Source organism: Lonchura striata, chromosome 1 (assembly GCF_050655825.1).
Source record: "Lonchura striata isolate lonStrDom1 chromosome 1, ASM5065582v1, whole genome shotgun sequence".
Lineage (NCBI taxonomy): Eukaryota > Metazoa > Chordata > Aves > Passeriformes > Estrildidae > Lonchura > Lonchura striata.
The window spans coordinates 25,378,604-25,392,139 of NC_140703.1; the positions used below are offsets into that span (position 1 = coordinate 25,378,604).

The following is a 13,536-nucleotide window of genomic DNA, read 5'->3' on the forward strand; positions in this document are numbered from 1 at the left end:
CGCGCTCTCCCGGACGCCGCGGGGGCGGGGCCGGGCCGGCGGTGCCGACAAGGGGGTGGAGGGCGCGCGCGCGTCCGCGCGAGGCGGGGCAAGGTGGGTGGCGCGCGCGAGCGGCCCCGCCCCGCCAGGTGAGGCCGGATGGCTGGGGGGTGAGTCGGGAGCGGGGGGCACTGAGCGGGCTTCGTGCCGGACCCCGGGGCGAGCCCGGCCCTGGGCGGCGGGGATGAGCGAGGGGGACCGTCCTGCCGCAGCCTCTCAGGACCCGGCGCGCCTGGGCGCGGCGTCCCGGTACCGGGCGCTGCTGCCTCGGAGCCCCGCCGGCCTCGCGCGGCCGCCGCCCCGCCGCTCGCGGCTGCAGCCTGAAGCAGCGGCGTGGTAGGAGGCGGTCGGCAAAGCCCGGCGGCTGTTCCTCCTCCGCCGCCGAGGAGGTGGCGAGGTGGATGTGCTCCCGGGCCGGTCAGCCGCGCTTCGGCCGCGCCGCCGGCGTAGGACAGAGCCCAGCCCGCAGTTGGTCCAGAAGGGCTCTCCCTCCTCGCTTCTCCCTCGGCCGCCTCCCTCGGGCTCCGGGGCCCGGTAACGGGTCGGGCGAGTAACGGCGGCGTTGGAGGCGGAGCAGCGGCTCCGGTGTTCGGCTCCCGCTGCCCTGTGCCGCCCCCGCCGCTGGGAACCAGCCGGCACTAGTCAGCCCTTAGGGGCTGGTCGCGCTCCGCAGCTGTAGCGCTTCTCCTTACTGGGATTCGGAGCAAGAGCGCTAAAAAAAAAATATATTTAAGAAAAATGAGCGTGTGGAACGTTTAATCCTTTTAGCTAATACGTGTGCCGTAGTTGCAGACTTCTCAGGAACCAGCCTCCTTGTGCCGCCTTCAGAGTCCCTATGTATATATACATCGTTTATCCCGCTTTGTCGATCCTTGCAACATATCCTTCGCTCAGGCGTGACCTTATCGCTCTCTACCTGAAAGGAGGGTGTAGCCAGGTGGGATCAGCCTCTTCTTCCAGGCAACTAGCAATAGGACAAGAGGACACAGTCTTAAGCTGTGCCATGGAAGTTTTAGGTTGGACATCAGAAAGGATTTATTCACAGAAAGGATTATTATATATTGGACTTGGAGGTGATGGAATCACCATCCCTGGAGGTGTTTTAAGGAAGGACTGGACGTGGCACTTGGTGCCATTGACTAATTGACATGGCAGTGTTCGGTCATAGGTTGAATGAGATTTTTTTTTTAAAGAAAACGATTGTGGTAGAGCAAGATCATGGCTTGTTCTATGATGTAAGCATCTTTATATAACACAAAGCAGTAAAATACACTTATTTTTGCCTCGCGTAACCAGTTTCTGGAGGTGCTATTTACAGTGTTTTTTTATCCTGCCATCCAAAGGGCACTGACGGTGAGGCAGCAAGATGAAGTTGGAGTGGTGTAGTCAACTTGCCCTTTGCTCCAAGAAAACCAGCCAGACTTTTCTACTTGGAGGAGTGTTCATTGTGTTGGGCTCAAGTCGGATCCTCCTGATGAAGTATTCTGCCAATGAAGGTACAGTTTGGCAATACCCATGATGTACCTTGAATAAGAAAGTGTTGATATTTGGGCTAAAACATACCCAAAAAAATCTACTTCTCCACCGGCAGAGTTCTTTGCATAAACATCCTCTTATATTTATAGGCACATGTTTCTGCACTGGAAAATTTCTGTCTAGCCAGTGATCTACCATAAAGATATAACTCGGGTTGCAAGGTGTATCATCTACCTTTAAAAGATAAGGCAGGTGATTTATTTTATAGCTAACTTTTCAAAGTTGTGTAAACACTCTTGGCAGTTGATTTGATTGAAATGTTTTCCTTGCAACAGGCTTAAGAGAGAAGTGGTATCCTACTGGATAAAGTGCTAAAACTTGCTGGTATTGCCAGGTCTTAAAGAAGTTTATGTCATCCTGGAAGCTGTTTTTTGTGGGGGTTAAAAAATACCATATAGATCCTTGGGGAAAACCTTCCCATTTCAGTTTGTTTTTAAAACAGCCATGTTCTTAAGTTCTTCCAAAAAAGTTCTGCTGTGAACTGGGACCAAATGAGGAAAGATTTCAACTCAGAAAAGAGGCTATTCAGGAAGCTGTATGTCATAAACTTTGAAACATTTATAACCATTCTGACAAAGCCTTTTGTAACTAAAATTGTGATTGTAATGGTTAAAGTAGATTCTTGCTCAAGTTATAAATGCAGGAGACAGAAGCTGATTGTGTACTCTCTGATTTGCTGGATCCCACAGATAACAAGTATGATTACCTTCCTGCAACAGTGAACATGTGTTCTGAAGTAGTAAAATTGGTTCTATGTGTAGTGTTGGCACTCTGGAATAGGAAAAAAGGTAAGTACCTATGTTTAAATAATTAAAATGTGTTGACTTTCTAAGATTTGCTGTCCCACAAACACTTTTTTTTTTTTAACAATAGGTGACACTCTCCACTTGCCACAGGTTTTGCATTGCAGGTGCTTTTTGGTTTTTCTTTTCTGTTCTTATATAAAAACTGTGAGAGATTAACTTAATAGCATTTCAAAATGGTACAGAACAAATATTTAAATTGGCAGAGGGCATCAGGCACTGGAGGTTCATGTTAAGTTGAACTGTTGGTTTTGTCTGCTTCTCCAGAAACAGTCTTGGCTCCGGCAAGCTGATAAAATTTTCACCTTCACCATTTAGTACAGACTTACCTAAGACAGTAAGCATATTAAATCAGTTTGCCTTCTGCTGACTGCATGTTTTCTGGTTTTCTTTCTGTTTTTTTGGATCCAATTGTCTGAGTTTGCTGGACTCAATGTGTTGATGCTGCAGGAGAAGATTAGATATCATTGTGTAGTTTTAAATCTATGATAACAAAGTACTTTTGGCACCAGCTCTAGAGTAGTCTAAAGTTTATCACAGTCTTCCTCCTAAAGTTTGTGTCCTGAATACCTAAGTAAATGTCATTCTTTGTGCTTTGTTTTTTCTTTCTTCTTTTTTCTTCCTATATGTTCACAGATCATGTGCTGTGGTCTGCAAATACTGTATTCTGGTTTACTTAGTCCTTCTGACTTTACTGGCTGACCTTTGGGTGCTCTGTGAAGGAATCCACTGTCTATGTCATTGTTCCTGTTGTAGATTTGATCAATAATCAACAGGAAGTCACACCCAGTAAGGATGTCACTGTTGTGTAGGGACTCTAGGTTGCTTTTTGTCTGTCAAAGAATGGTTGACAATGGAATTTTTGTTCCCAGTGGACAAATGCTGTGATGGATGTAACAATTCTGTGATGTTTTCTCTGTTGAAGCAAGGAGGTGAGCACCACACAGGATTGCTGCTCCAGCTGTGTGTTCTGCCCTGGAACACAGGTTTCTGTGTTGCCAGAGAACTGTGGAAACCAAGGGTTTTCAGTCTAATGGCGTTCATCAAAAGAGAACAATGGTACCTATTCTGTTGCAAGGAAACAGCTTTCAATAATAGGAATGATGTCTTTCTTACAGATTTCTTTTCCTTTTAGAAAAGGGTTGTATGGATCAGCTCTCTGAATGTTTTTCCTGGAAGAATGTATGCAATTCCATGAAATGGTCAATTCCTGCCTTTCTTTATTTTTTGGATAACTTGATTGTCTTCTACGTACTGTCCTACCTCCAGCCAGTAAGTATACTTCCACTGAATAACATGACTTGTCATGTCTTAGTGGGTAGTACTGCTCTTAGGCTATTCTACCGTGGTGACACTGGCAAGGCAAAATTGTAACTGAGGCTTCTGCTGTTTTAACACAGAAGGAATGATCTGTTACCTTCCCATTCTCTTTCCTGCTGCTCAGTGTTGTACAGCTCAGTTGCACAGATGACTCTTTGTATTTTCCCCATCCAACATGATTTTAGAAATAGGGCAAAGTGCTTAAGAAGTGGGAGGGCTTTTGGTATTTTTCTTCCTTTTGCCTTCTTCAAGTCTGTATTTAAATCTCTTTCAATCAATTTGTTTCTCTTCATATTATTTAAGCTGAACTTTTCTGTGGGACTTTTACCATTCTGTGTATGTAATGTAAAGTGAGTAAATGTAATCTCCTAAAGGGAATAGGTGTAACAGAAACTGAGGAGGGAATGAAGAAAACTGACTTCATTTTTGCATTTGTTTGTTAGGTATGTTTAGGTAAAATTAGTTGGTACTTTCTTCTAGCTACCCTCATCCTTTTGGATGAACTTGCATATGCTCAGGAAATTGTACAGGTTTTGTGCTTGCTTTTATTTTTGTATCATGATACTTTCTGGTTCAGAATCTATGTTTGCAGTAAGATGGAAACAGATGGCTTGTGCTTGCTATAAAATACTGTAGCTGCCCCTGTCGACCATTAAGAATAAATGGTTTTCTACCTTTTCTATCAGAGTTCCTCTTTAAAATATTGTTCTCTTAGGTGTATATTTCTGCCAGGGACAGACCAGTCCAGAGTCTAGACCAGGACTCAGCTGAAAAAACCTAGTAAAATCAAGAGTTGGATATCTTAAAACAACATGCACAGCTGTGGTTTGTTATATGGGTGGGTTTTTTTTTGTTGATGGGATTTTTATGTTGGTGGGGGTGATTTTTGATTGGTGGGGTTTGGTTTGTTTTTTTTGTTTTGTTTTGGGGTTTTTTTTTGTTGGTTTGTGGGTCATTTTGGTTTGTTTTGTTTTTTAGTGTTAGGAAGGAAATTGAGCTATAATATTTGTAGATGCAAAGCCTGATACACAGGAGGTTACATAAATACTATTTTTCTCTTAAGAAATTTCATTTGGTTCAGTTAAGCTAATCCTTTGTGAAATGGACAGGTTTTGTTTTACGTACAGACACACCCAGACAAACCTGGACTCTGTCCCCTCAGAATATATGCTCTAAGATTCCTCTTTTTAGAACTTTTAGCATCTTTTAATTAGAGAAATTCTACGATGGTTAGCCGAAACTGTAACATTATTATGATAAAGAAATATTAAAAGAGATAACCAAGTACCTCTAAGATAGAATATCTTGATAGTGTACAAGACCATGACTGGGAAATGTGAAGGCCCTTAAAAGGAAGATGGCTATACCTGACTGAACTTGGTCATGTGACTTTAAATACAAAGTAGTTTTACTAAGTAGTACCTGGGTGAGCAGCTGCTGGAATTAAAGAGTTGCTTTGGTGAGATTTTTTTGCTTGAAATTTTAGCTATAACTGTGGATACTTTGCAGTGGCTAAATTTCCTAGAGACTTACATTTAGAGACTTCACTTGTGACATGCAGATTAGTGGTATGGGAAACTTTGATATTCATATTCCTTTTCATCTAGGATGGAGATCTCTTGAGGTTTTAGAGAACAAAGTCACTCAAAGTTAATTTTTTTAAACTATCATTCTAAAGATTTTGCTCATAATGTTACTAGAAATGTTGGATGGGAGCTGTCATGGTTTGACACTGGCACAATGCCAGTGCCCCCATGAAAATATAATCTCTTAATTGAATGCTGTGAAATGGAATTGAGAACAGAGCAAAGCAGGCCCAAGCTTAATAACAGAAGAAAACTTTATTAAGCTAATACTACAAAAGAAAGAAAGAAAGGGAAAAGGGAAAAAAAAGCACACAAAGATCAAAATGAAAACCTTGCAAAGCATTCTTCCTCCCACTACCCAACTCTAACAAACTACAGTGAGACACAATCTGGACCCCAATCAGGTTTTTACCTTCCAGACAATCGATACTCAGCCTATCTCTTGAAGGAGATCGGTTCAGTTTGTGGCTAACACGGAAAAGTCCAGCCAAAAGCCACTCCTTGTCTCCCTCCCATCTAGAATTCCTCCTTCAGTTTGTGGCTAACACGGAAAAGTCCAGCCAAAAGCCACTCCTTGTCTCCCTCCCATCTAGAATTCCTCCTTCTAACATCCTAGGGTCCAAGGTGTCCCTCTTCCTCTCTTTCAAACCGAGGAGGGGAAGGAAAAATTCACAAAGCTTTCATTTCTCAAGGAAGGGTTAAAAGTCTGAACTCCCCGGATGGCTCAATGCCAGACTCCGGTGTCTCCCATGCAACTGGGCACCTTGCGGCCCCCCGCTCCTCCTTCCTCGCGGTGAACTGCTGACAAAAACTGCTGATGTCTCTCTCCCCCTCTCGGGAGAGAGACTCTGGGGGCGGGTAACAGAGACATCCTAGATTTCCTCCACCCTTCCATCTGCAGGGGCCAGCCCGGTCCCAGTCCCCTCCACCCTTCAACCTACCTCAGTCCGGCCATGGGCCTTCCCCTCCCCACCCAGCCACGGCCGGGCAGGGGAGAGGCTGCACTGCAGGCTGAGCAGAACCAAAGAGAGCCAGTTCTCCTGGGATTTCTGCTTTTAACCCCTCTGTGTTCTCAGAGGCGTGTCCACCTTCAATTGGTCAATATTGACCTCTTCCTTCTGGAAAAATTCTTTTTCCGTATCAAACCATGACAGGAGCGTTGACTGTAAAGCAAAACCAGAGTGTGCATGAAATACATCTACATTTTGCAGAAAGGCTCTTTTTTTCCAGAGTGATTTCTGCCAAATTTCCTTGTTTATTCAATATTTTTCTCCATCCACTGTAGTGTTTACCTAACATGAATATTTACTAAGTTTTAATTTTGCAAAGTGGAAAATTAAGATCTGTTTTCTTAGGTAGGTATCTCATTGTCACTAAGTGTTCAGATTACTTGAGAGCCTATGTTGTGCTGTTTCATCAGAATTATTGTTCAGCAGACACTATGTTGGGATAAAGTGGAATGAAGATAATGATATAAGAGTCTGTGCTTTTCCTCTGGTGAATAAAAAAGACACTCTATAGCAGAATTGGGAATGTGGAAATGATGAGAAAATTCAAGAAAAAGTGTGTGTTTTGTACTCCTAAATCCATATATGCTTGTGTGTGAAATTGTCTAAAAAGATGAGTTCACTCTGAGACTCAATGGAACCAAAAACTTCAAATGCCTTGATCTTTTGTACCTGTACTGACTATATAGAGCAGTTAATAACAGTTTGCAAAACACCCCCACCCTCAAAAAGAGGATTTTTTGTTCCTACTGGTGCTGGTAGATTCTGGTCTTTATTGGTAACTGGAATGCTTAAAAGATCCTCTTCTTGGTCCAGTGTCCCAGTATAGAGTGTCTAATACAGAGACAAAACAGACAATCCTTGCCACAAGGAGTTTGCAGCTTGGGATCATCGCCACGGATTAGAGCACTGGTGTTTTTATATAGTTATTCCCAAATTAAACAGAAGCTTTAGAGTTGTCTTCAGTTGTACTTCAGAATAGATTTTTTTTTTTTTTAATTACAGTTGCAGTCTTAAAAATTCAAGCCAAGCACCTCTTTATCTTTGATAAACTCTATAGCAAAAGCATTTGGCATAGAAGTTTGTTTTCTGCAAGTGGCTTGTCCATGTCTGGAATTTTATGAACACTGCAAATGGCACTGCAGCCAGGAGCAGCCTCATCTTGCTTTATTCTTTGTTTATTCTCATTTTGGAGCAACTTCCTCCTTTGTGCTTTTGCAGCTGACTGGTCAGCCCAGCTGGGGAACTGAGCTGACTGAAAACTAAACTTTTCTCTGTTAAGTAGGTTTTCTGTTGCACTGGTTTCCTCACGTCTCCATTTCAGTATAGCTTTCCCCACTGCAGTGGAGCTTGGGCTCTGTGGTTTCCCTGAGATTTTGAAATGGGGCTTGAATATCATTTTACAGGTGTATTATTGTACCATTTGGGCGAGGAAGAAAATTCAGTACCAGTGCTTTTCACTCTGGCACCTTACAGGAAGGTGAACACTTGAAGTCTGTAGGTTTTTGGTGTCCACAGTGTGTCTGGAGTGTAATTTTGTTCCTCTCCTTCTCTTTCAAGGCAATGGCTGTACTCTTTTCAAATTTTGTCATTATAACAACAGCTCTTCTCTTCAGGATAGTGCTAAAGTAAGTAGTATTTGCTAAAGTAAATTAAATTTAAATCTTCTAGCTTTGATGAAGTTAAGCTTCATTTTTTTCTCTTTGTCTGATGGGAGCAGTAATTCTCTTTTCTTCTTCTCTTTTCTTGCAAATGTATCAGCTTAGAGAGGTGGTTTTGTTTTCTACATCTGAAGGTGTAGGAAATAATGTTATTAGGAGTCCCTTCATATGTCTATACATTTGGTCAACTCTAGTAGAAAATAGTTGAAATCATGATTATATAGTCATTGAATAGTAAGAATAAAGCTTTCATTTATACATTAAATGTCTTTAATGATTGCCAGTACTTCTTACCAGCCTGTTGCAGTTATTAATTGAATGTAAACGTGGTCTTGTAAGAGGAAATGAGATACATAAGAGTGAAAGATAGAGATATGTTTGGTTCATTATTCACGTGACAAAAGCCAGACTAAATGTTCCACTTTGCTGAATTTGTTCTCTTTATAGTAATATTTAGATTCAAAAAAGTCTGTCAGGGAAATGGGTATTAACTTTACACTGTAAAAGTTGCTTATGTTGAATATGGCACAAATAAGCCTTTCCTATATGTGTTAATATGCCAAAACAGTGCCCAATAGTCTGACTCAAAATGCTTTTTCGCATTTTAGTTTTGTCTTTTGTGATGTCACAGTTCACTTAATCTTCCAAATTTTTGATTTTCACCAAGATAAACAGGCTTTGAGTGGAAAAACAGTATAAATAATTCTAATAGTCTTATGAATTACATTTGTCGATTTATAGTAGTCACCATAATAAAATACTAGAAAAGGGCTCCAAGTCATAGGGGAAAAGAACAGTATAGTGAACATTTTACAAAGAAAGATAGTAATTATTTGGATGTTTGTGAATTTTTTTTTACTTTACTCATCAGACCTTGGTTGCCATGGAGACAAGAGCTGCTTTTAAGTTGTTAGGCAATCAGAAATTCTAGAATATATTCTTATATTCTAGAAATAACATGATCTTGAAAGACCTTCCTTATTTCTTCAGAATACTTCATTTTATATTTCTTTGCCAGACTCAGCCCCCTTTGCCATAGAAAATCACGTTGCATTTTTGCATTTTACTGTATTTTGAAGAGACTTTACACCTGTCTCCTTATCTGTGGCTTGATGTCTTTAATATATTTTATAGATCTGGATGTTCTGTCATTTAATTTATGCTGCTGTGTTTCTAAATATAGTGGCTTTTTTGTGTTCTAGGCGAAGACTCTCTTGGGTACAGTGGGCATCTCTGGTGATTTTATTCCTCTCCATCGTTGCCCTGACTCGAGGAACTGGAGGCCACCAGCACAGCTTGGCTGCACATGGATTTCATCACAGTATGTTTTTTAGGCCATCTAACCACTGCCTTCTTGCTACTGGACCTGAGGAAGCATGTGCAGAAAAGGGCAACTGTGCAGCACCAAGTTTCCTTCACAGCTTCCAGTGGAATGTGACCAGCACCATGGCAGGAGCATTGAAGCCTCTCCGCCTCAGCCTGGGCCATCTGCTTATTCTAGTGCAGTGTTTTGTGTCTGCCCTGGCTAACATCTACAATGAAAAGATGCTGAAAGATGTGGATCAGCTTGGGGAAAGCATCTTCACCCAGAACAGCAAACTCTATGCCTTTGGGGTTCTGTTCAATGGGCTCATGCTGGCACTGCAGGCTAAGGACCGGAGGCAGATAGGGAACTGTGGCTTCTTTTATGGGCACAACATCTTCTCCGTGGCTCTTATATTTGTCACAGCTTTCCTGGGGCTATCTGTAGCCTTCATCTTGAAGTTCCGAGACAACATGTTCCACGTTATGACTGCTCAGATCAACACTGTGATCATCACCACTGTGTCTTTTGTCATCTTTGACTTCAGGCCTTCTCTAGAGTTCTTTTTGGAAGCTCCTGTTGTGCTTCTCTCCATATTCATTTATAATGCCAGTAAAGCAAGAGGCCTGGAATATGCCACTCTGTGGGAAAGGGGAAAACTCATCAAAGGAGATGCATGGGAGAGGTCAAGTGGGGTAAGACTTTTCAGTACTTCTCTCCTTTGGTTTCTCTTTTGTTTCACCTCCCTTTATTCTATGAAATATTTGGAAGAATCAACTTGTGTGCGACTGGACTTAACCCTCAACACCAAAGTTCTGCAATATTTCTTAAAATCTTGGGTATTGCTTTCCATATGCCACTTTTTGAAATAATGAAGCCTAGGTAAGCCTTGCTTTCCTGCTGTGACTGTAGACAGACCTGTGTGCTACTTCAGCTTTGTAAAAATCCTTTTCTTGAAAGCTTTATAACCAAGTTTACTTATCCAGGGCATTCAGAAAGTGGAATTGATGCCTGGGAAGTAATTGTACCTAAGTGGAACTGGTAAGTCTGTCTAGCTTAGGCCACATAATGAGGAAGTTGATGCATTTGATGTTAAGGTTCTTTCTACCATAACAGTCAAAGATAGCTGAAGACAAAAAGGCAGTGTTTAAACACAGAGTTTTAACATGGTTTGGGGCTTTTTTCTTGCTATACATTTCCTCCAGGCCTGCTGGTGGATTTTTTCTGATTTGAGCAGTGATCTAGTTAGCTGGAAGGTGTCAGGGACGGCTTGCTTTTGGAGTTGTCACCCAGCTGAGCTGAGCAGTCCCTAATGGGAAGAGTTCATGTTTGTACCTGTCAGCCTGCGGGTACGGAGGGGCCGTGGATGCACGCTGTGAACAGCAGAGAGCACTGCCCCTGCTGCGTTCCAGCAAGCATTTAACTTGGAGATGTTTTTCAGAAATTCCACATGGTGCCTTTTTAGGTTGTTGTTTAATGAGCAATAAACAACACAAATTCATATATTTTTGGTATGCCAGGTGTCATCTATTTTAGCACTTACAACTAAGCAGCTGTTGTAGAAACGAATAGCACTATGTGAGCATGCAAAGCCAGCTATATCTTGGGCTGCATCAAAAGCAGTGTGACCAACAGGTCAAGATATGTGATTCTGCCCCTCTGCTCTTGTGATACCCCACCTGTGGTACTGTGTCCAGCTCTGGGGACTTAGATCTGCTGGAGCGAGTCCAGAGAAAGATGATCAGAGGGCTGGAGCATCTCTCCTATGAAGACAGGCTGAGAAGAGTTGGGGATGTTCATCCTGGAGAAGAGAAGGCTTGGGAGACCTAGCATCCTTCCAGTACCTTCCAAACCCAAACCATTATATGATTGTATGGAAGAATGGGCTACAAGCTGTTTTAGTGACTACAAGTGAGTCACTGAAAAGTGTTAAAGATGCAGGGAATGTTTCTTATGAGTATGTGCTTCCTAAACCTTATAACATACTTGTAAGAGATTTAAATTACAGGGATTACAGGATTTTGCTTTAAGTGATACCTCTGAAATAAACTTTAGTTGTTTTTTTTTTTTTGTGGTATTAATAGCAAGATGACTTTTGCTCACATTGCTCTTTTTTGCTTCTGGTTCCCATAGGATGGAGAGGAATTTGAGAGGTTGAACAAACCAAACAGTGACATCGATACAGATGAAGATTCCCTCTAGCATGAGGCTGGCTTGGAGGAGTGCTATTGCTCACAGTGAGACAGAGTTAATCTTTTATTAACATAGGAAAGTAATTTTCCCCACTGACAGACTATTTGGAACTGTTTTGGGGCTGAATGTCAAATGTGGATGAGGACAGTATTCAAGCTGTATATATGGAGAGTTATATTCATTTGTGCCTGTCTCCCAGTGTCTGGGGAAATGGAAATCTGGAATGCCTTTGTAGCAGCTGGTGAATTTTACATGCAGCTTATGTGGCCTAACTTTGAAAGAGCTTGAATAAAACAAAAGTTTATTAAACAGTATGAATGCATCATCTTTTTTTTTTTGTCTGTGTTTAGAAAGGCTTTGTGTAGAGGCTTAGTTTGCTCTGAGCCCACTACTGAAAACAAATATTATGCAGCTACAGTAATGCCCTTCAATGTCTGCAGCACTGAGAAAGAGAGTGCAGGTGGCAATATCATCTGGTGTTGTTCTACCCTGGCAGACTGATAAGATCTTGCATTCATTTTGTAGAGAGAGAAGTCATTCTGCAGAGTGCCAGGCATAGTGATCTCAGAATTTCTATTGAGGCATCTGCTGGATTGTATTTTGACTGAGATGAAAAATAGGTTCCAAATTATTCAGAGAATTTTGACATAAGGGAAGGGATGCCAATGCAAGGGAACAGGGATGCTGATAAGGGATTCCTGGTATGTTCCAAAGCCTCTTCTCTCAGAGCAATGGAAAAGATGTTGGTTTATAATTTTGTCCCTTCAAAAATGTGTCTTTCATAGTTGAAAGATACTGTCAGAAGAATTCTTAAGATAAGCAATGAGTTCAGTGTCAGAGCCTCATACCAGAGTGTATAGTAAGCAGTAAGTGATGCATTTCTCTAGACTGAAGACAGTCCTGCTTTTGTTCCTCTCTGCCATCCTGTCCAGGCTCTCTGTATGAAGCTTGTGTGTACTGTATGGATGGCTTATTGCTATATTAACATACCTCCTGTCATTGATCCATCAAGAGGACCAGCTTGTTTTCATATATGGCCCATGGTTTATAACTGTCAAGTTATAAATGAATCCAAAATTTCTATTTTTTTTTCCTGTACTATCTGGACTACATATTAAAAATAACTGTAGAAAATTAGTTTAATGCTGCTATTGAGAAGTTTTTTGCATCTAATATTGTGCTTGTATAGCAGGCAATTTCAACATGAGGAATCCTAGTTGTTAGCATCAGAATCAGTTTGTACAGAATGAATAGAAGTTATATTTCAGTGTAAATTCTAGAAACTCCGTTGCTCTCATTGGTTTATGATATTGTATTTTAGAAAATTAAACTTTAAAAAAATCCTCAAACTGTTAAAGGCTTACTGGCAATAAGACTTCAATTTTTTCTTTATTGCATACAGCTTTGCAATATATACCTGGGTTTGTTGGTTTTTTCGGTACCAACAGCTACCAACTTTAGCAGGTACTTTCAAAAAGAGTCAAAGTACTGTTAGCTTTAGATTGCTCTGCATTTATGTGAGCAGTAGCATTTTACATGAAGTTCCAAAGACCTTTGCCCTGCATCAAGCAAGAACATAGAAATCAGCCATGATCTTACTTCTAAAGACAGAGCATCAAACCAAAGATGTATATCTTAAAAACCACGTTTGACCTTTATGCCTGAAATGTCTTCAGCTATTATAAAGTGCATTTATTTCTTGATTTCAAGTCTTGTCCTCCTTAATGATTTTCCTTTCTGTGAATTTCTCCAGTGCTATCATGCTTGACTTATTTGCCAAAGTCTATATTGCATGATCCACGTTTTTACTCATTCTGCGGATTTGGTTCTCTCTATCATGTAGAAGTCCTTCTGTTGTCTTCAGGTTGGAGGTCTCAGAGAGAGATGCTGGATGGCCAGGCAGGTTTCTTATTATAATGGAGGAGAACTGTATATCCCCTTTGCAGCAACAGGAATGTTAACTGATGTCTTAAAATGGGTAAGGATTTGCATCCACTTAGCAGTAACATAGAGTAAATAGTAAGCCAAAGCATAACATGCAAATATTTGCAACTGTGCTATCCATGGCAATGGTAAAATTCAGTGTAT

At 41.3% G+C, this 13,536-nt stretch overlaps 2 protein-coding genes across 8 annotated transcripts in view; one reads left to right on the top strand and one right to left on the bottom strand.

Moving 5' to 3' along the window:
• The first annotated feature begins 32 nt into the window (after positions 1-32).
• On the top strand, positions 33-11,762 carry SLC35A5 (solute carrier family 35 member A5). 7 transcript variants are annotated; one of them, XR_014952871.1, is made up of 7 exons: positions 33-149; positions 1,383-1,535; positions 2,265-2,363; positions 3,514-3,650; positions 7,852-7,919; positions 9,155-10,296; positions 11,389-11,762. XR_014952871.1 is itself a non-coding variant. In XM_021549008.3 (7 exons), exons 2-7 carry the CDS (start codon positions 1,406-1,408, stop codon positions 11,455-11,457), a joined length of 1,299 nt encoding a protein of 432 aa, XP_021404683.1. In that variant the 5' UTR covers positions 33-149; positions 1,383-1,405; the 3' UTR covers positions 11,458-11,762. The 7 variants fall into 7 exon arrangements, 3 of the variants coding, with proteins under 3 accessions (XP_021404683.1, XP_021404685.1, XP_021404684.1); XR_014952872.1 differs by having other exon boundaries at positions 33-128; XR_014952873.1 differs by having other exon boundaries at positions 33-93.
• CCDC80 (coiled-coil domain containing 80) overlaps positions 5,521-13,536 on the bottom strand; it is a 31,168-nt gene continuing 23,152 nt past the window's right edge. The window contains exon 8 of the mRNA XM_085571989.1: positions 5,521-6,447. Within this exon, the coding sequence (XP_085428115.1) occupies positions 6,425-6,447 (23 nt within the window). The 3' untranslated portion in view covers positions 5,521-6,424. The remainder of the gene's footprint in view (positions 6,448-13,536) is intronic.

What these genes read in the sequence shown, in the direction of transcription:
- SLC35A5 (XM_021549008.3), top strand. Translation starts at nt 1,406, where the DNA reads ATGAAGTTGGAGTGGTGTAGTCAACTTGCCCTTTGCTCCAAGAAAACC. An exon ending in GAAGTATTCTGCCAATGAAG is followed by an intron (nt 1,536 to 2,264) that starts GTACAGTTTGGC and finishes TGGATCCCACAG; the next exon opens with ATAACAAGTATGATTACCTT. An exon ending in TACTGTCCTACCTCCAGCCA is followed by an intron (nt 3,651 to 7,851) that starts GTAAGTATACTT and finishes TTCTCTTTCAAG; the next exon opens with GCAATGGCTGTACTCTTTTC.